This window comes from Achroia grisella, unplaced genomic scaffold (genome assembly GCF_030625045.1).
Source record: "Achroia grisella isolate CSIRO2021 unplaced genomic scaffold, CSIRO_AGI_Agris_v1 utg114, whole genome shotgun sequence".
Lineage (NCBI taxonomy): Eukaryota > Metazoa > Arthropoda > Insecta > Lepidoptera > Pyralidae > Achroia > Achroia grisella.
Window position 1 is genome coordinate 757,258 of NW_026712585.1, and position 22,914 is coordinate 780,171.

At 34.1% G+C, this 22,914-nt stretch overlaps 1 protein-coding gene across 3 annotated transcripts in view; it reads right to left on the reverse strand.

Moving 5' to 3' along the window:
* The window catches only part of LOC131850846 (scavenger receptor class B member 1-like), a 47,928-nt gene that overhangs the window by 9,338 nt on the left and 15,676 nt on the right, over positions 1-22,914 (reverse strand). For all 3 annotated transcript variants that reach the window (XM_059201240.1, XM_059201224.1, XM_059201232.1), the window contains exons 3-9: positions 11,344-11,454; positions 10,823-10,967; positions 7,788-7,929; positions 4,316-4,516; positions 3,910-4,029; positions 3,132-3,255; positions 1,239-1,382 (exon numbers count right to left, since the gene is read on the reverse strand). In XM_059201240.1, the coding sequence (XP_059057223.1) occupies positions 1,239-1,382; positions 3,132-3,255; positions 3,910-4,029; positions 4,316-4,516; positions 7,788-7,929; positions 10,823-10,967; positions 11,344-11,454 (987 nt within the window). The remainder of the gene's footprint in view (positions 1-1,238; positions 1,383-3,131; positions 3,256-3,909; positions 4,030-4,315; positions 4,517-7,787; positions 7,930-10,822; positions 10,968-11,343; positions 11,455-22,914) is intronic.

Genomic DNA, 22,914 nt, shown 5'->3' on the forward strand with positions numbered 1-22,914 from the left:
GCCTGGTTCCCGGTCGGCGGCATCATTGCCGCTTCCCGCGAGGGCAGAGGGGGTGCCCTTGGATGCCGGGCGAGCGTGGAAGGTCCCCAGCTCAGTGGCGGGGACCAGCTTGGTCGGGTTCCTCAGATCCCGACGCACAACAGTTCGGGGAGCTCCCCTGTCAGGAGGTTTCCTGGGGGCTTTGCCCCTTTGCGACATCACGACACGAACGGGTGATGTACTAGGAAAGGGGACTGGAGGGGTGGAAGAGGGTGGTGTGGGGGCTGGAACCCCACGACGAACCTACCGAAAGGTAGGGAATTCCGCCCTGAAAGGGCAGGTGGTCACACTGTAAGACAGTCGCAAGTGGATTGCAGCAACGAATTTGCGTCAACAAATTCGGTCTACAATCCTAGCGCGTTCTCTCGCTAGACAAAGTACACTTTGTGTAGCTGGATTACGCACTGTATCGCTCTCAACAATTTGCGCAAGTGGGCACCAGTTGCGGGGCTCACTCTGGAGACTCGACGGCGAACCGGAGTCTCACAGAGGATCACACGACCAACGGTAAACTCAGCAAGCAACAAATTGGAAAGCTTATGGATGATATTAGAATGGTGCACCTGCCTACGCTAACGGTTTACGCTGGCGAGGCACCAGTGCAGGATGATAAGATGGATATGAGGTTAGGTCGTCGTTAACCCATTGTAGCATATTCACCAAGAATTTACCACGATGGTTTCCAAGGGGAACCGCGTGGAGGTCAACCTGACATAGTTGCTAGCATTGGGTTTATTAGTTCAGATTACTAACAATCTCCGTCCCCCGAGCTGAATCTGATTAGTATTTCGTATTTTATAATAATCAGAACAGATTTTTCAATAATTACCTGATTCAAGAACTTTTGTTTTCGTTCCCATTAGGTTCATTATTCAACGAGTTGGTTCTGTATTTATTCTTTTAACTCTAATGAATTACTTGATAGTTTGTATTTACACATTTCAACTTAAAAATATGAACTTACAACTAAGTTACAACAAGAACAACACGCAAGTTTATTGTTTTTCTTGTGATGAGACAGCTTTCCGAATAAGCGGTAGATTAAAAAAATAAGTAAGGACTACTTAAAAGTACTAAAATGTAAGTTTATTTGAATAAAGTTTCTAATAAAAATACAGGTTGTGTATATTTTCACAAGAAACAAAAAGATATAATTTTTCTTGCTAATATATTAATACTGAGCTATAATATCAACTTACTGAAATAACACTTGGAGCCGTCGCTCAGTCCTGGTGGTAGCGATGGCTCAGTGTCGTAACAATCAGTTCCGTTGGTGATTCTCTCGAACACAATCTCGGACAGATTGTATCTATACACGGGTACGTTATCTACCAGCATTTCACCTGAAAGATATATTTTTGTATATAATTAATATATATTAAAATATAATTAAAAATGTATCCCCTGAATAAAGAAATGTTTAACGGCGTCAGTGGTCTAGCAGTTTACACGACCTTACTTCCGATGAACGCGAGATCGATTCCAAATATTTGTATTCATGAGTATAAGTGTTGGTATCGGTCTGGGTGTTTTCTGTGTATAATTAGTAGGTATGTATTTGCAAAAAAATATGTATTTGTATCAATTGTATACTTATACAAACTCTGCGTGAATTGTCTTGAGATATCAACTTTCAAATAAAAAAAATCGTATCCATATCATAATTGATTAATTGGTTTAAGAGCTACGATGCTACAGCAAATACACAGACAATTCACACACGGTTAACACAGAATTAACATTTGCTTAGAATCAGCTTATGTACTCGAAGCTTAGCTTCAGTTTAAAAAAATCCACAAGGAACAAACATTCTCATATGTCTTTAATCTTATTATGTACTTTGAGTATATGTTATTGTAATTATTCATCAATTAAAGATTGCTATTGTATTGCTATGATCATAATATCATAAGACAAAATTACTATAATTATATCGATCATTTAAAAAAAAAATATTATGCTAAGTTCTTTATAAAAGCTATTCAAGCAGAGTTGTCGGTCCTAAGCGGTTATCCTATCATAAACTATTATCCTAAGCATAAAAAATATTTCAAAGCATTAATAGAACTAGAACAGAACCAAATAAAAATAATAACTAAATCAGTGAGGTAACGCAATCTTCTTGTAAAAACTTCTATACATATTATAAACCATAAATTAGCGCTTAATATAACAAGTAGTAGATGCTGCATAAAGTAAAACAAAACCAGTTCGTTAAACTTATTGATGGTTTATGGACATATTAATATAATGGTGACATCACTTAGTATGTTATCCAATGATTAAGATGAGTCTAATGAAGTTTACTTATCACTACGTTTTTAAAGTAGGTAGTACGCGTTACGCTAAAAATCGGGATCATTGATTAAAAAACAATAACCTCTTTCTTTGACAGTCACTGGAATTTTTTATAATATTTTTTGCATTAATATTAATATGAGATACAATGAAAAATAAAACAAAAGATTGAAGAATAAAGCAGGTATAAAAGGCGTCGCTAACGCAATCTCTTCCAGACAACCTTAGGAAAGAGAGTAAGATAGCATATGAGTGGAAGTGGAGTATAAGTTGACAACAAAAAAAAAACGGCAAACAAAATGGTCATCGCTTTCACTCATGTGCTGATGGTAAGGGAGAACATCCTCTTTAGACGTTTGTGGCGCTGGCGCCGGCATGATACCGACTTCCGTGTTTCATGCGTTGTCATTTCGGAGGACTAAGATATTATGGCTCCGTATCCTGTAATTTACTGCCGACAGAAACTCTACTTACAAAATAAGCTGCTTGGCAGCTAAATAGATGAGCTACAAAATTGAAAATATTTAAAAGTCTATATCTAATAAAATCTTGTATGCTCTTGTAGTGGGGTACACCATGGGTCCGGCCCAAAGCCATATAAAAGTTTGCTTGTGTGTGAAATATACAAAAATACCTACATGTTTTTGTACTTAGTAGATACGGTTTAAGATACTATTACTTACCTAATATTCTCTCCTTTTCCCTTTAATTTCGCAATGTAATAGAATATTGTATTATTATTATGTTGAGTATTTTATATTATTTTCCAATCATCTAATATTAGATATACTCACGATCAAAATAAAGAGGCATTAATTTGCACACGGTTTTTCTCCAATAAAGCACGACGTCTTTCTTTGTAAGATGTTGCCTATACATAACACCTTCGGATGAACCAAAAATTCTATCTGGACACTCCTAGGAACAGAAAAAAATTGATTTAACAGTATAACTTCCCGTCTGTTTTCTAGATAGAGTAGTCAGAAATAATATCTATTGTCGACATCTTGTTTTTTTATGGATGATAATGATGCGCCTGCCTGCGCTAAGGGTTTACGTTGGCGGGACATAAGTGGTGGATGATTGGCAAATGGCAATTTACCACGATAGTTTCCAGGGGAAATGTCGTGGAAGTCAACCTGACATAGCAATGATTATTATGGAGGTAGGGAATTCTTAGTAAGGTAATTCCATAATTAACTAACTAACTAATTCCATAATTTCCAAAATATCTCAGTCCATATAGTCAATTTTAGATAATACTAATGACATTTTTAATTGTCAATAATTCTTTTATAGAAATAGAAATTTGTTTTGTTTTATATAATATTCAAAAATGTATATTATTTTTGTCTTTAAAGCATTGTCTAAGAATTACAATGACATTACCAGCAAGAATTGACTTTAAGTCTTACTTGTATTTTTTTTAAATAAACCAAGAATGCACAGTTATACATGGCCACGTGTTCTCTTATCCTTCCAGCTCCCATTTCCGGGTGCTGCTAGGGTATATAGGAACACACAATACGGAAAACTAACGGCCACCTTGGTGTAAAATATGAATTTACTTACGTTAGGATCATAACTGGGTAACTGTGGTTCTCCTCGAAATCTGTCTATTTGGAAAAACTCCTCGTGGCTCCATTGCTGACCAATTTTGACTGTAACCTCGTCTGTGAAGTCAGCGTAAATCTAAAAAAATATAGTATTATTATATAATATTATATTATCTGTGACATTATAAAACTTTTATGCCATTAGCGCTTGAACTAATAGTGTTATTATTAGTAACTCATTACAATCAGTTGGTTTAGATGGATAAATTAAAGTTATCTATAGACGACCTTCGTGAATTGACACCCCCGCTATTTTCATTTTCATTGAGAGTAAATTGTACATCGTTACTTGAATTCGCGACATTTTCTAAACCAACAATCAAGTCACGACACTCCTAATTGGAACAAATTACAATACTTACTCTAGCTAGCATTCCCATGTTATTAACAGGAACTAAGCCCGGAGCCATATTCTTAGAGGTGTCCAAAATAGGCTCTCTGTAATCCCATAAATATTCATAGACAGTCTTCTTCAAAAAGAACTTGCTACCATGCGTGGTGACCATCAAACGGAAGGCGGTCAGTACAAAGTAATTCGCGCTGTGCAGATACGAAGACATGCCCTGTAATTAAAAACTATTATTTTATGCTATCACGCGAATTTTATACAATTACATAGCATTTTAGTGCTGGTAATTACAAACATCTAAGTTGCAGTTATTTAGATAGGAACATTTTATGTTTATTTTTGTGCAATTCGAATATACATATATGTACATGATCAGCTCTACGGACATCCCATTTCATGTGACATCCGAGATAACACTCATGCGTTGTTATTCTAGAGGGCTAAGATGATATATCTACTATCCTGTAATTTCACTGTCTAATCTGCGTGCACCCTGCAATCGAATAACAGCTTACTTTACAAGCTGCTTGACTGCTCAAATAAATGAGACTTATTTTGAGGCACCTATGAAGATTAGGGACTTTTTACAGACCACCTCTGTTAAGTTATTAGATTATTCTATGAAATAACTGCAACATTGTATTGCCAGAGTTTCTCACAGAAACTTTAGAATTACAGGTTAGAATAGAAATATGCAGGCCAGCTAGCCCAATTCACACATTATATTTTTTTCCTATGGCGTCAAAATCTTAGTATGAATTAATTAGTTTGTTTTATTTATTATTAGGTACCTGGATATAAACATATAAAGAAAACCATATTCTATTCCACAGACTAACTGAGAACAATGTAATAATAATGTATAAATATTTATATATAATATAATACTTATTCAATGATAAATAAACAAGTGGTTCTACCTAACAATTCAATGCAAGTTCACAACGACCTCATTATCGGCGGACCAAGACCAAACACTTTTGCACCTCAAATAATTTTCATCGTTTGCATAATGGACGCTAATCGTCACTTCACTCAACATAGGGTTAACATCTATTGCATTTTACCATCCTTTTCAGAGCTTAACACTATATTGACATTGAATTTGGTAACATTTAAAGAGAATGACGGAAGATTGTAATAAATATGCAAGAGTTAGCATATTAGGCATGACCTCCACCAACGAGAAAACAGCTCTAGATTTTTTTAAATTTCTCAGTTTGTACTATACTATACTATACGCACTAAGTATAAGTATATACCTTTTGTATGTATTAAAGCATGTTGCGTAATTTAAAAGATATAGGCGAACAGATCGGCGGCGACTATGTATTATCTAAAGACAAAAATGGGACTTTACAATGTCGTCTGTAAAACGTGGTCATTTCTGTCATACATAAATCCACAGATAAGCAGTTTGCTTTGTAAGATAAATTTGCTCTTGAATTGCATATGGATATGGCAGTGGAATTACAGGATACGGAGATATGGCTCCCTAATCGTGGAATGAGAGGTACACCGAACGTCACATGATGATGAGATATCTCATGTGGTGTTGTTCAAGTATATACGAGACGAATGTCACTTTCCATAAAGTGGGCCGTCACCTTCCTGTTTTACTCTTTAAGTTACCAATACTCAATAAATATGGAAATGTAAAAGTACAAGTGGATTTTTGCTATTGTGTTAATGAAGGTTTCGAAGGATGGCAATAGAGTTCATTTTCCATTTTGTGTAATAAATTAATGTGTAGAGTTATAGGTATATTGCAAAAACAAATTTGTGTAAGACCTTGTCATGCAGATGGTGAAAACCGTAATATTTGACAATATAACAGTAAATGAATGAATAAATATAAATAGTAATTATTAGAATACAATACGTTATTTAAGAAACATTATTACTAGTTATTATTTTAAAAAAATTTAAATAAGATACCAACATTAGTATTTATCTGTAAGACTTTTGTCACTTTTGTGATTTTAGCAATAAAGATTTTAAGAAAGAATTTTTAGTCTGTAGTCTGTATATTACGTAAATTTAATTTATTTTTAAGTGAGAGATCTTTAACTTTCACGTTCACAAAGGGTGGTTTTTTTCCTCAAAAATTAATGACCACTGGAATAACTATATATAAAAAACCAGCCGCTCTTTCCGAGTTTTCATTTCGGTGTTTTCAGCGGCATATTACAACGGAGTTTTCCTTGAAAGAAATTTTAGGGGCACGCTGAAATGTTTCCTTTTTTGGAATACCATACGCGTAAAATTAGTATTTTGTACATGGTAGAAACTTAAAGAAATTGACAGCTATATATTAGAAAGTGGTAAACGTAAGCTATACCTAATCAATAAAAGGATCATAAGTAATACAAGTGTATTTAGTATTATTTAGGTAGTAGTAGTAATATTTACTACCGCGCATAGAACCTTGGTTCTATGGGCGGTAGTATTCCTTCCTATGCTATGGTTCTTGCGTTGCTATATAGGTAGGTACTTCGTAATACAAAATGATTCTACAAAAAATGGCAACCCTACCTTTAAGCTGTTACTTACATACTAAGTATTTTATAGCAATTACTTAAATTGTCAATCCTTGACACGGTCTTGTAAATAATTATGTGGGCCTATGTTATTATTTTAATATGTAATTGTGGGTGTGTTCCGGTTATTGTGAAGAGACATTAAAAAGAGATGTTTCTTGTTTTTTTTTATTAGGATTTTGTACGTTTGGTATTGCGACCACAGACCATTGAAGATTTCCTATGTAGGTTTATTAGGCGGTTTTAGTATAGTTTTATCATTGGTACGGCCACTTGGACGGTCAACAGTCCGTGTCGCTAGTTGTCTAGTCTCTGTACAATTATTATTTTAAACTGAATGACTTTTATGCCGTTTAGATAAAATTTAAGATTCCATAAAGAATAAGAAAATAATTTAATAATAAATTAATTCATGCATATAATTTGTATGTAGTTAAATTACACTTATAATAGATAATTAATGATTTAAATTTCTCTAAAAAAATAATAGTAAGAAGCTTCATCGTCGAATATGCAGTAAATACGAGAAAATAATGAGGGTAAAGGATTGCTAGTAATGAACCCCAAAGCTAACAATGTATGTAATGTCAGGTTGACCTCCACGATTTACCCTAGAAACTATCATGTTAAATTCGTAGTGAATTTCCTACGATGGACTAACTGACCTGACCTTATATATACTCATCTTATATATATATACTCATCTTATCATCCTCAACTGGCGCCTTGCCAGCGTGTACAGGTGCACTTTTCCAAAACCAAAGAATAATAGATATCTTTTTTTAATTCCTAAATACTAAAAAAATTAAAATACCTTCTGTTTTGTTTTACTTTCTTCCTTCTTTAATCTAATATCTTTCTATAATATTTTTCAATGTACATATATTGCTTTTAATTTGGGTACAATATTATAAAAAAATACCCTAAAGCGACAGGTACACTTACCAATAATGCCAAGTTTGGTACATATAAAGTTGCATTGAGGTCAACTGTGTTTTCGTTGGGTAGATAGATGGGGTACCGCTTTGCCGTATACGTCATTGTACTATTTTCATTAAACACTATATTTGAATGTAACAGCTTCTCTCTGAAAATAACAATAACAATTTAAAATTGTGTTCCACAATAACGATAACTCACGCAGAGCCATCTAGTCCCAATCTAAGTTAAGCTTAAACTATGAGGACTAAACAATTGATAGTTGATATTATATAACAGAATAATTAAAGACATTTTTTGTAAATGTATAATAAAGTAATTACAATCAATCCTCATCATACTCATAATTAGTTTTTATAACAACTTGCAAACAGTTTAGTACAACCTATTTGTAAATGAACATACAGTTTGTGGTAAAACCTATACTAAAACGCTATGTATACATAAATTTTATTTAAAGGTAGGTAAAGTATATCTATTAGTACGTAACCTGTTTGTTTAATAATCATTATAAAAGATTGTATAGGCGTGAAAAATCATACATGTAAATATAAAAAATTATAATGACTGCAAAAACAAGGAAGTGAACCGAAAACTATTGAATGTACCTTAAACCATAAGTATTAATTTAGTATTAACATATCTATCTACAACCGAACGAACTCTATTCTTATGAAAAAGTGTTTTTTACGTAATTGAAATGACAAATAAGCTGACGGCTTACATGATCGTAAGTTGTAACCGTATTCTATCACCTAATGATAAGTGGCAACCGTCTCCTAAATCTACAAATACACGAATAGTACTTCGCTATCACGTTATCACGTAACACCAACTATTGGAACTTACGAGTGATATAACTCATACGTTGTCATTCCGGAGGTTTTTTTTATTATCCAAATTGATTTGGGGGTTTTTCTTACTAAAGATGTCAACACCATTATATCGAACCTGATTATCACAACTCTTGAGGTTTAAAATATAATTCTGTAATTTCACTGCTTTATATTAACGATCAATCAATAAAACTTAGAAATCAAGCTGCTTGGAGGCTGAAATAGGTAAACATACCTAGGTACGCAAACGTAATTTTATAGTCTACATCGATGAACGATTGTAGCTATTGTTATAACATCTAATATATAAAATTCTCGTGTCAGTGTGTTTAACAAAATTCCTTTGAAACAGCTTGACAGACTCTTATGTAATTTTATGTGATAAAGGTCAGTACATAAACTATTTTTTTCATTTTTTAGACAATTATTTTTTATTCTACATTTTCATCCTACCACATCAGTCCTATAATTGATATGGCGAAATAACGTAGACAACAACTAGAACTCATTTTTGGGTAAGGTCCAAGATGCTAACACCTACACAGAAGTCTTTTCTTCTCTAGTTTTAAGATATAAACGTGTTGGCAATTAGCTGTAAGTTTATATTGTATAAATATGTAAATAAACGTTTGCCGTGTCAACTAGTATAGATATGATGATAAATAAGTCAAGCGGGGTAGAGTAAAATGAAGATAGGCAGAACGTAATCCGGAAGACACGAGTATGTTCAGATACAGCTGACCTTAAACGTGCACGATTTACTTTTAATCTCTTTACAATGTGAAACATAGATGACGTAACACATTTTTTTTAATATGGACACGTAAATTTAATTGAGACGGGGAGGCCTATGTCCGACGATGAAGATGATGATGCTTAATAGCCGATTACTCACAATTACTTGTCATGATTAGTTACGGGATAAATAGTGATAGATTTTTTTAGATACCTTAGATTTTTTATGTGTAAAATATTTTTTTACCAATTCACACAACGCTATATAGTCCCAAGGTAAGTGGAGCTAGACAACTGATAGAAATACTTAGAATGTTTTTTAATGCATACATTATATATAATGAAAACATCTAGACCGATACAAACAATCATAGTCAAATGTTTATACCGTGCGAGGAATCGCACCTGCGACCATCGGAAGTAAAGCCGCGCGGCGTATCGTTAGACCACCGAGGCCATCAAATTAGCTGATAAGCCTTGTGCTCACCGCCTCTTGAACAGGCTCTATCTGGCCGAGGGTTTGACAACCCTATTGTAATAAGAAATTAATACAACAGAAGAAAAATAAATAAAAAAAGCAGAGCTTGTACTATATGTATAGATTTTTTTTTATAAAGACATAGAAAACAGCCAAATACAAACAATCATACTCAGGAATGCAAATGTTACCGTGCGAGGAATCGAAGCGGCGGTGTGCTAAAACGCTAGACCATCTAGTCCGTCAAACAAATATACAGTTTGTTGTCTGTGGTTGCATGATCTTTTTGTTCTTAACCGACGTCATAAAATTGTATGGTCGTATAATAACGTATTTCCATACCAATTTGCGTATGACGATAGAGCATAAAATCTGCAGGGTATATCCCCATTGACCTAGAATTCTTTAAAATTCAAATCAAGAGTAGGGAAAACTGATGAGTATGCATGTACTTATAGAGGTAAAAAGTAAAGTCATATATGTAACGTGACGTATTTTGGTATTTTACCGAGATAGACATAATACAATATCTTATGTGTTTGTTATGTATATATATATACATATATGATGATATAAATGAAATATAGTTTTATTATGAATAAGCCAGGCCAAGTCCAAAAATGACAAGTATCTAATATTTCACTGAGTAATTTGCTCCCTACAACCGACACTCAGCTTACAGTCTACCTGTCACTTTTTTTTATTCTACAATGGAGGCAAACAAGTATGCGACCTATCTGATGGTAAGCGGGTACCATATTCTATGGATACCTATGATCCTATGATACCATAGCCTATGGATACCTACCTGTAACACCGAGGTTTCACGTGCGCGCTGCCGACGTTTAAGAAACCTTACATAGGCTGTTCTACTGATAAATTTCGTGCAGAGTATAAAGAACAGTATGTACAATCTTCTGTCTCGCTCTATACTTTGAAACAGAATTCTGTAGTTCCAGTCACACCATAGTTACTAAACCTAATGTACTTACAAATATACTATGGGTCCGATTTCTTCCATGTTTATTTTTTCATCTAAGCCTGACATGAATCGATCGTGGTTGGTCACATTGAATACATAAACGCGGAGCTTCACTTCATCCGGAGGGTCTGCCCACCACTCGAATGGGGGGAAGCCTGCAACAATTTATTTATTTGAATAGTATGCATTTTCGATTATAATGCCTTATTCAGTGATAACATAGTTTCTAGAAGGACGCTTTATATAAAGTTATAGTTATAAAGCACTATGAGATTTCCGTTCATCTCTATAGGCGACGGTTACTATTTTGTATTAGATGGACTGGAGTTTCTTTGGCATTCTAGATACGTTAGAAAAAAATAATATAATAAGGTAGGTATATGAAGTCTAATTATGACTACACATAACTGTATTTTGTTGTGAACTTGAAGTTGTATTTTGTATAAGTGAGATCCTGAGTATGACGGAACATATTTTGTAATATCTACACTTAGAGATAGGATACATATACTCGTATTTGGAGATACTTGCCTGGTCTCATATTTAATTTTTCTTTCAGTACGAAATCCAATGGCTTAAATATAAATCCACCAATGGAGATGAAGAGTAGTAACACACCCCATACGCACTGCGCCACAGTATCTGCAACAAAACTAACTATTACCACAAATTGGGCTGTGAAGGGAATTATTAGTAATGAGGATTGATGACTCTATTGCTAGCAATGTACAATGTCAGCTTGACCTCCTCGCGGTTCCGTTTGGAAACCATCGTGATAAATTCCTGCTGAATTTACCACGATAGGCTAACAGACCTGACCTCATGCTCATCCTAACATCCTCCACTGGAGTTAGTGAAGGCGGGTGAACCATACCATTATCATCTATTAAAAGAAAACACTTTTTTTTTTTTGTAGTTGCTAATCAATGTCAAGGAGATGGCTTGTGGGATGATAAATCAATGTAGTCGAAATATGAGAATCACTGTACTCATTATTTATGCCAGCAGACTATGCAGTATCAGACTAGCACGCATTGCGATTAATGTGGTCTTTGTCAAAAATGATAGTAACTGGCAACAAAATAAAAAAATCTATAGGTGAGATTGTTTTAGACCACGCGTGTATATTTTTATAATAAGAATATCTGCAGTCATTACCGTTTTAATTAATAAAAAACAATAACAAAGTTATTTTATCAAGATTTCACAGCGTTCTTTACCAAAGGCCGCATGATGTCATCGTATTCTGAGAAAGCCCTCAACATCTTTCCATTGTTGCATCTCGTATACAACAAGTTTATCTATAATTATTTATAATTACACTAAAATGTTGTTTTTCTATAAAATTCTATTTACTAATATTGTATGATTGTATGATAATTTTCAAACACCGCTAATTGCCGACCTATTTGTCTCTACCATTGTGAAAACAGCAAGATCAAAGGCGGAGTCTATGACAACTGTCATGAACTACAGGTCAAAGAAACCACATGTGATTTATCCGTGATTACATATTGTAAAATCAGTAATTAAACGCTATAAAATATACATACACCTATATAAAACGGATGTTATTGTTGTATCATTGTACTTATTTTGTATCAGTATAACTATGTATTTTATCATTCTGATTATTAGTATAATAAACAAACTAAATAACCCCTAATAAAAACTAGTGAGCATCAAACAGGTCTTCTAGTCAGAGTATAACTAATTAATAATTACTCTATAAAAATCTTTATTTATTCAGAACTAGCTACCCACATAAACCTTCCTCTTGAATCATTCTATCTATTGCTAAAGACGCATTAAAATCCGTTGCGTAGATCAAAGCGAACAGACGGCGGAAGCGACTTTATTCTATACTATGTAAAGATTAATAGTTTTGTATTTTTATTTAGGTACTATTTTAGGTAGGTAGTGTAGACTTAAGAATTCCTTGTATTTGTAGACACGGACAAATTCATTAGAACAATCAGCTACAGTTTCAATGGATAATAATCAATAATTAACACCTGACTTCGAACCTTGGTTATTATAGATAATCCAGAACCTTCTAATAATATTTCACAACAAACAAAACTGTTATTGATTTTGTTGACATTGTCTAAAAATTAACATACTATTTATCTATATGTCTAGATATTATAAATGAGTCTGTCTGTCTGTTGTTACCTTTACCACAGATAACATTATTACATACCTTTACAAACGTAAACGGCTGCACAGGTCCTAATTAAATTTGACATGAAAATAGATTGTACCAGGAAGAAGAACATAGACTATTCTTTATCTACATAAAGCAGACTAAGTGCCGGGAAACAGTATAAAATATATGTCCTTGTATATGGGGCTACCTAATTTTCATCTAAGTCTGGACATCTTGAAATAAAATCGTAAATCATGCACTATAATAATATTGTAAACGAGCTGTCTGTACATTTTTTTATTTTATTTAAACATGCATGCTGATGCTCAGAAGTATTTGAAAACAAGAAAAAGTAGAGGAGTTTTATTACTATTAAAATTCGAGATTCCATATTTTATTTATATTATTATGTATACGAAAATGCTGGGTATTCATATTTGTCATAAAATAATTTCTAATTACAATTTTAAAATGTACAAAACTTTTTATTTATCACAAACAATTATATACTATTACTTACAATATAAAAACTATTTTTCAAACATATGTAATTTAGTTTAAGTTTTGTCTGCATTGATAGATTAGGTACATACTCGTACATTACTCCTACCACTAATCTGTTTACACTTGAAAACTCCATGGATTTAACGGGACTGATAAATTCTACACTTTAAATAGTCTATCATTTCCAGAAAATTAAATAATTCACATACTCTTACTTAATTATTAATTTCATAATATGTATTTAAACAAATACTAATAATGGCACCTATCATTTATTTCTTTAAATAATTCTATTCACCAAATAAAAGTTGTTTTAAAATATGGCAAAAAAGACAATGCTATTGTTCTAACAAAAAAGAATGCTTTTATTCTCAAACAGTCAATATACTACTTATCTCTATGTAAACCTTAACAATTATCGAGTCATACTCTAAAATAGATGAAAACTAAATTATAAATATACTAACTACCCGCCCCGGCTTGGCACGGGTGTACATGTATTACTTGTGTTATTATAGTTAAATTATCGTCCGGCAAATTTGTATAGATACAAATTTATATATCTATACATATATGTACATATATGAATTTTTAGATTTAATTAAATAATATAATTTGGAAATGTCTCGCTTTCTTCTTTATTTTAGTATTTAATGTATTATATTTTTTTTTGCAAAAAATACAAGTGTACAGACTTTATGACCTTTATATTACACATGGACTCATCTACATTACAATCAGGGGAGACTTTTGACTTATTAATTCTTCATTTTATCGTATAATCAATATTCATCTAACGATCTATATAACGTTGCGTAGACGCAAACGATATCTCAATAGCGAGGTATGTACTTGTAATTCACGGTGCATGTATTGTGACCTCCAATATGTTGAACGCGGACGTGTGGACGTATGTTTATTTATCATAGATGCGGCATGATGTAATTGTGCGTAATTGTTATTTATTCAAAAACTATAAGGGTTTGTCGCCTATATAAATACCTCATATTCGGTATACAGTCGGTTTTTTGTCCTTAGCTATGAGAAGTGACAAAAAAAAGTGTATTATTTAACATCTGCGACCGAAGTGTCAAAGCCGAAAATTTATAATCTGTGGTGATTATCAAGAACCTATTATTGCGTCAATAGAATCAATATATTTTTTGTATGAATTTGTGTAATAATTTTTATTTCAGCGCGGCATATTTCCAGGCACAATGCATTGCATAGATTCATGTTGAGTAGTTTGTTCGCGTATGCAAGCCCGTCTTAATTGCAATAAAATAATTAATGTGTGAAACTGATAATTTTGCATTAAGCACAGTTTGTTAAATATTAGTTAAATATAAGTTTTATTCAATTCTTGAAAAACGTAGTATGAACTATTTTCTCAACCAAATATATATCGTCTTTTTTTTAAATATATTTAATGTGTTATATACTAAATGTAAATAATATATACAACTATTGTTACATTAACATATTAGAGTAACATTGGAGTAATCTTGTATTTCTGAACTAATGATAAAAAAAATATGAAAACTCTACATCATCATCATCATCATCATGTTACATGTTATATTTTAAATGTAATAAAATTATCGGAGTTTGTTGAAGATCTTCTATGTGGGTTCCTCGTCTTATCTATTTCAGCTATCAAGCTGCTTATTTAGAAGAGTTAGTAGCATATTACACCTAGTACAATACTGGATTATTCCAAAATCACAAACTTTGTAAAATCTATTGAAATGTATTAGACGTAAAGTCTAAAAGAAAGTAGAAAAGAAATGTACCTATCTAAGTATTTATATCGGTTATCACACAAGCTCTGCTTACGCTGTGACTAGATGGCGCTGTGTGAATTGTTCACGAATATTATTATTATTATAATCGGATGGTTCATCGGCTTGCTTGATATTTCAGTTATATAAAAAAGCACTATCAATGAATTTTTATCATATGTCTTATCAATATTTTAAACGTAAAAGTTTGTGAGCATGAATGGATAGATTTTTCTTACTTTATAGTAGTATAGCTTGTACGTCAGAATAACATAGAGGCTATAAATTTCGTGCGGTTGAAACCGCGAGCACAGCTGTTATTCATGATAGCGAAAATAATTATTATATTAAACTTTGACCTTTCATTTCTACAGCAGCCTACTTCGGACGGTAATGGAAGATCTGCCACAGAAATACCCACACCATCCGAAGCGGCGAAGGGCGTAAACACCAACGCCAAACCCGCCAGAGGCAGCTTTCCCCAGCCAAAGGGGACCTCGCAGACGAGGATCCCCAGTTTAGAGGACGGAAAGATCGCGGCAGTATATTATTATTCCAATCGCAACCCAAAGGGACGCCCACGTCCCACAGGGAAGGCGAAAGGTTTGCTAACACGCCCACACGCAAGAAATGTATCAGAGCCAACATTGTCCAGGTCAACTTACATCATGCTATGGCGGTAATTAGCGGTCATAGAAAACCTCTTCCGCAAAAACGACTTGGACCTTACTCTGATACAAGAGCCATGGCTCAACAAAGCCACGCCTTTAGGCCTCAATGCCTCAGGTAATATTCTTTTTAATACCACTGGCACTAAACCTAGAGCATGCATTCTTTTTAATAAGAAACTAGATTTTCTGACTGTTCCAGAACTATGTACAGATGACCTAGTGACATTCGTCAATTTGGATGCACAGAATAAAAGTATGGTCTGCTCTGCATACCTATTTTTGATGAAAACAACAATATATCAAAACCCGACAACCGGCCTACAGCCTGTGGTGGAATACGCCCGTAAGCACGACGAACTCCTCGTGGGCTGCGATGCAAACGCCCATCACACAAACTGGGGAAGCTCTGACATCAACACCAGAGGTAAGTCACTTGATGATTTTATACTAACCAACTGTCTTATTATACAGTGTTCGTCACTGCCACAAGACAAGAGGTACTAGATATAATACTCGCGACCGACAAACTGGCCGAATATATCACTCATTGGCATGTCAGCAATGAGAACTCCATGTCTGATCACAAGCACATCAGATTCACAATTGAGGCTGCAACAGACTCAAACCCCATACTCTAAGAAACCCAAAGGCTACAGATTGGCCTAAATACAGAGACAGTCTTACAAGCCTAATTGCGGACCTTCCGAAGAGTATCAAATCTCCTCTAGAACTAGAACTCGCTGTGGACATACTTCTAAATGGCATAATAAGTGCCTACCAGAACAACTGTCCCATCAAAACCAAAACCGCCAAATGTAAAACACCCTGGTGGAATAAGAGTCTAGAAAAGCTGAGGAAGAAAACTCGCAAATTATCCAACAGGACCTTTCGAATGGGCCCAATATAGTAAAGCCCAAACGGAATACTACTGCGAAATTAGGATAGCCAAAAGAGCATCATGGCGTGCTTTCTGCGAGGAGATAACTCAGACTCCCCAAGGATCCAGATTACACAAAAGCTTGGCCAAATAATATATTTTGAAAAGGTCCAATGGTACCTACGACATCAGAGGAAGAAACTCTACAGCTGCTATCTACAACCCACTTCCCTGGTTCGGTTCATATCTTAGATAGGAGAACCCTAATAGCTCATATCTACAAAAGCCCAATAATTAATTAGGATTTTTACCAAAACAAATTATATGGGCTATAAAATCTTTCAAATATAAATCATCGGGAGAAGATGGAATTTTAATTTATTTATATAAGGGCTTGACATCCTATCTCCCTATCTGGTAAGAATATATAGAGAGCTTTGCCTATTATAGAACCATTAACGAAGGTCAAAGTTACCTACGTACCGAAAATCGAAGAGACTATCGCAGCCAAAGTCTCACAGACCTATAAGCCTAAACCTTTCATAATAAAAACCATGGAAAAGGTTCTGGACCAACACATTAGAGCTACAATCCTCGAAAATGCTCCCCTGCACAGGAATCAACATGCCTACCGCAAGGGACATTCCACAGAGACCGCCTTGCTCGAACTCACCGACAAGGTCGAGAAGGCCTTTGAGGACAAACAAATAGCTCTATGTGCATTTCTCGATATTGAGGGTGCTTTTGATAACACGCCCATAGAGACCATCTCACAGGGACTCATCCGCAAGAAAGTGGATGAAACCACCACTCAATGGAACAAAGCAATGCTCTCAAATCGAACCATTAAAACTACTCTTCACAACAGTACGTTAGAAATCCGACCTACCAAAGGATGCCCTCAAGGAGGCGTTTTATCGCCACTGCTGTGGCTACTAACGGTAGACCAGCTCTTAGATGTTATGACCAAAAACCAATTTGAGGTACAAGGCTACGCAGACGATTTAGTAGTCATGGTCAGAGGGTTCTGTGCAACAACAATATCAGACCGCATCCAAAGAGCACTAAACATCATAGTTAAATGGTGTAAGGAAAATGAATTATCAGTAAATCCTGATAAAACAGTAATTGTTCCGTTTACAAAAAGGAAGAAACTTGACAAACTTGTCATGCCTGAAGTAAATGGAAGAATATTAGAGTTAAAGAAGTCAAGTACCTGGGCGTAACCTTCGACCAAAAACTGACATGGAACACACACATAGACAACATAACTCAAAAGGCGAAAACATCCCTAGGAATAAGCCGACGGGTAGCGGGGCCCAGATGGGGAATCAACCCCAAAATTTTGGCTTTACACAGCAGTGGTGAGACCGCTTACCACCTATGCCTGCGCAATCTGGTGGAGGAAAACCCTCCAATCCACAGCTGCCACCAAGCTAAACAGCCTACAGAGAATTGCTTGTCTGATTACGCATTATTGGACTTGACGCCCCTTCCTTTATTTATACAGGAAAAGGCGAAAGCCAATATACTCAGAATAAGTTCCCAAAGGAGGATATCTTGGCATTCCCTGGCCATAAAAACTATACAAGACTCGATTATGAGTGATCCTATTCTGGGAATGCCTGAAGACAACATGGCACCAGAGTGTAACTTTGTACAATATTATCGAAATATCTGGAAGAGACGAATGGCAAAATAACCATACACCGACTCACTCAGAGCATGACCTAGTCTGGTTTACAGACGGGTCCAAAATAGGAGATGATGTAGGATGTGGAATATGTGGTGTAAAACCCAAAATCTGCAACTATATAGGCTTAGGAAAATACGCCTCAATCTTTCAGGCAGAGACTTACGCCTTAATTAGATGTCTGGAAGTAATCCTAAGCCTCAACTACATCAATCAGAACATATACATTTATTCGGACAGTCAAGCTGCTCTACTAGCACTTAACTCGTAAGAAATCCGTTCTAAACTTATTAGAAACTGTATCCTGCTACTAAATGAAGTAGGAAGCAGAAATAATATTATACTGAGATGGGTCCCCGGGCATTCAAATATTGAAGGCAATGAGAATGCCGACCATCTGGCAAAGTTAGGGGCAAAAACCGTCCAACTGGGCCCCGAACCTTTCTGTGGTGTGCCTCGATGCCTAAAACTGGGACATCTCAAATTAATAACCAAACGAGAAGCACTGAATCACTGGCAAGAAATGCCAGGATTAATACATTCAAAAGACCTAATATCGGGCTTCTCGACCAAATACTCCAATAGATTACTGCTATTGAGTAAAAACAACATATGCATGATGACTAGGGCCCTCACAGGACACTGCAAATTGAACAAGCATATGGCTAAGCTAGGCCTATGCACGTCAAGTATCTGCAGATTCTGCCAAACTGAAGAGGAAACGCCGCTTCACATCCTATGTGGTTGTAGCCCACTCATGCATAAACGAAATATCTCCTTTGGAAAGTTTACACTCTTTCCCGAGGAGATAAAAACGATCGCTCCTAAGAATATCCTTCAATTCTTGTCCCTGACGGGTCTAGGTAGCGAACTCTGAAAAGGGCGAGCACAATAGATCTATGTAGGTCGCAGTGCTACAGGTGCTACACATCTGACAATAGCCCAAACAACCCAATAAAAAAAATAAAAAAATTATTTCTATAAATAGGAAAATTGTATAAATATTATTAATTACATATTAGTTCAAGTGCGGATCAATAACTTATATCATTATTTCCTGTGTCGTTAACTTACTATTGATAACAGGGGTAGAATTTCTCATAAAATGTATACAATTTTCATGACTTATCTAATTTATGATAATTAATAATACAAATAAACAATGTATCATATCCGGCTTCATCCTCATGACTTTGTAACTATGGATCATGGATTATAACCTCACTTTATAGGTACATACAAGTACCTGATTGCACTAAGAATGAGTGCATAGCGGTTTCTATGTTGATTATCGCATGCCTCTTACTTCTTATTGTGTAATTATTTATAAAAAAACATCTATTCATAAGAGCAACACACATGTTTCTTGCTCATTCTTCTTGTGATGAATCTGCGTTCCGAATGAGTATGGTAGAATAAAAAATATGACTATTCAAAACTGCTTGTATTCAATTTATTTGCAATTTTAAAGATTATTTTTATTTCTATTAATTTAATATAACCCATCAATGAAACGACTGTCTTAGGGTGTAAAGTCGATTATGCAGTATAAATACTATTATAGTGTTTGTTCCAACCCCATAGGGGAGGGGGGGGGAAGAATTGTAATGGGTCCGTTGGTAAAGTAGCGTCAGATCTGACTTCACGAACTACACGAACTTTTTAATTATGACAATTAGAAATATTAAAAAATCCTAAGTACTATAATCATAAGTAAATAACTCTTCTCCTTTTTCTCTCGCTTCAATCTGCTTTCAGTTTCATTTTTAATTATTTTTTTACCTTCAGTAGAAGTATCTACTAATAGGTACAGTTAAAATTTCCAACTTGCCAAAATATATTTTGCAGGATACCCCGGTATTCGTTTCGCTCTTTTTATTAATATTATATAACATTAATGAATATATAAAAATGTAATATATTGATAAAAGTGCATTAAATTATTATTATAATTTTTATAAATAATATCTTCTCTAAATGTACAATGTAGCTTGGAAATCTAGAAAACTAAACTTTTTATTTTCTAGTAATATTGTTAAAGTAGGTCACATTTATTTTTACAATTACTGTGAAATATAGCACACAGAATAGCATGTAAATATTATTCAATAAAGAGCCGAATTTTAAGTTGGCAAAAGATAAGGTTACGGTAAAGCATTTTGTTTTGTCCACTGAAGGTAGCACTGATCTGATATGATGACTGTCCGTTCCCCTGTCAGGGAAATAGGAACATGGTAAGTGTTGTATTCAGCCAGAGGTTTTATCAAATAGGTATTTATGTTGTGAATTGTGAGTTGTGAATTGATAGTTGACAATGCCTCTGACTACCCCATTTGAATTAAAGGTCATGATGGTATATCATATCATGACTAGATACCAACAAATCGAGAACCTCGTTTTTTTAATTTTGGGAGTACAATGAAAATAACATATTGAAATTTCAACAGTTTTCATTATTCGTTTTTAATTGTACCTGCACATTATACAAAAGGAACCGGTAATCTGTCATCAAATTGTTCATCATACGGTAACAAAATCGAAATATCGGAAACTCATAAATATTATTATGGTAAATATCCCTTCTATATAATCTGTAGAAAATACTGCATTTTTTTCGTGATATAGGCAATTACAAACAATTAAGTCAATATGCCATATCCAAATCAATATATTGAAACATTATCATGTTTTAATATATTACTACATTAATGTGTGTCCACGTTAAAATACATACATATTTAATTTAAGCGACCTTCCGTAAAGAATATGCCGCTGTAATAAATATTCTTATGTTATTTAATAACAGGTTTTTTGAATGTGTCCAAGGAGCATGATGACCTCAACCTATATTCGTAGAAGATTCTATACTTTGCCTTTTTTAAACATTTTATTTTACAAATAGTCATAGTTACACATATTTGTTCATAACTAGCTGTCCTGGCTTCGCATGGGTGTACATGTATAATACATATAAACATTCCTCTTTAATCACTTTATCTATTGCTAAAAACTGCATAGTTTAAAAGATCTAAGCGAACAGACAGCGGAAGCGACTTCATTTTATACTATGTAAAGATACTTAAGTATAATAGTGTTTGAACAAATTAAAAAAAATATTGGTCTAAACTGTATTATTTTTAATTAAGAAACCATAACATTAATTTCTTTTTATATATAGAAACGACGCTAATGTCTTTTAAATCTACCTGCAAATTATTATATGGTCTCTTCTTCTTTTTCTCTCGCATTAATCAAGTTTTAGTCCATAGGTAGAGTTAAAATTAAATGCTAACTAAAATATATTCTACATTATTCCTAGAGCGGTATTCGAATCGCTCTTTTTATTAATGTTATAATTAATATTATAAACGCGAGTGTGTGAGTATGGATGGATGATGTTACTCTTACACGAAAAAACTACTGCACGGATTTTCTGAAATTTTACTGTAATAGCATCATATCAGGATAACATATAGGGTATAAATTTCATGCGGGTGAAACCGCGTTCACAGCTAAATTAATTAATGTATTTTTTTGATAAAAAATTTCGTGAAATTATCTTTATAATCTATATATTATATATATTTATAGCTTTTTTACGTTTAAAATTAAATTATTACTAATTCGTATTACAAATATATTTTTATTTACTAAAAATATGCCCGTTTTGTAAAATGTTTCCAATATTTTGTTCGTATTTCAAAATAGTATTCTTTTTAATAAGGTTAGTCATTATTGTAATACTACGCGTTGATTGTAATATATAGGTACGAGTAAATATAATTATTGTTATGTCATACTCTAATAATAACAGTTAAAATATGTTAATTAATGCAAGCAAAACCCGTTATTTAGTTTTATTTTCGTAACGAAGTTGTTTTGCACGTTTTTGTCGATATTTTTTTCAAATAATATTTCCTAGTTTTTTTCTTTAATTGCACTAACGCAATATTAATAGCAAATAACGGGTTTTATATATTTAGGGTTTCGAAAACATATAACGGACCCTTTATTTTAATTTTATTCATCTGTTACAAATTAAACCTTCAACTTATCAATTTCTTATATGTATTACAAATTTATACTTCAACATAGTTTTAAACTGTGCTAGTTTGAGTTATTTGGTTTACTTTCTTAGCACTAGGAATGCTAAATAGAAGCATGAAATACAAAGCGTAGATTTCTACTCTTGACGTAAAGTTGGCATGACTCCTCCGATGGATTCACCCCCATTCAAATGGGGGAAATTACGACTACCTGAGTCGAGGTTGGAACCCCTAGCGGTGCTCTCAGACTAAAATCGCATTCGTTGGGCGGGAGTTGACCTTCAGCCACTCTACAAGTCCTTCCGCGGGTTTAGCCTGCCAGCTGTACTATCGTCCAGTGAAGTTGTAATTGCCAGCTGCGGTCAACAACATTAGAGTAGT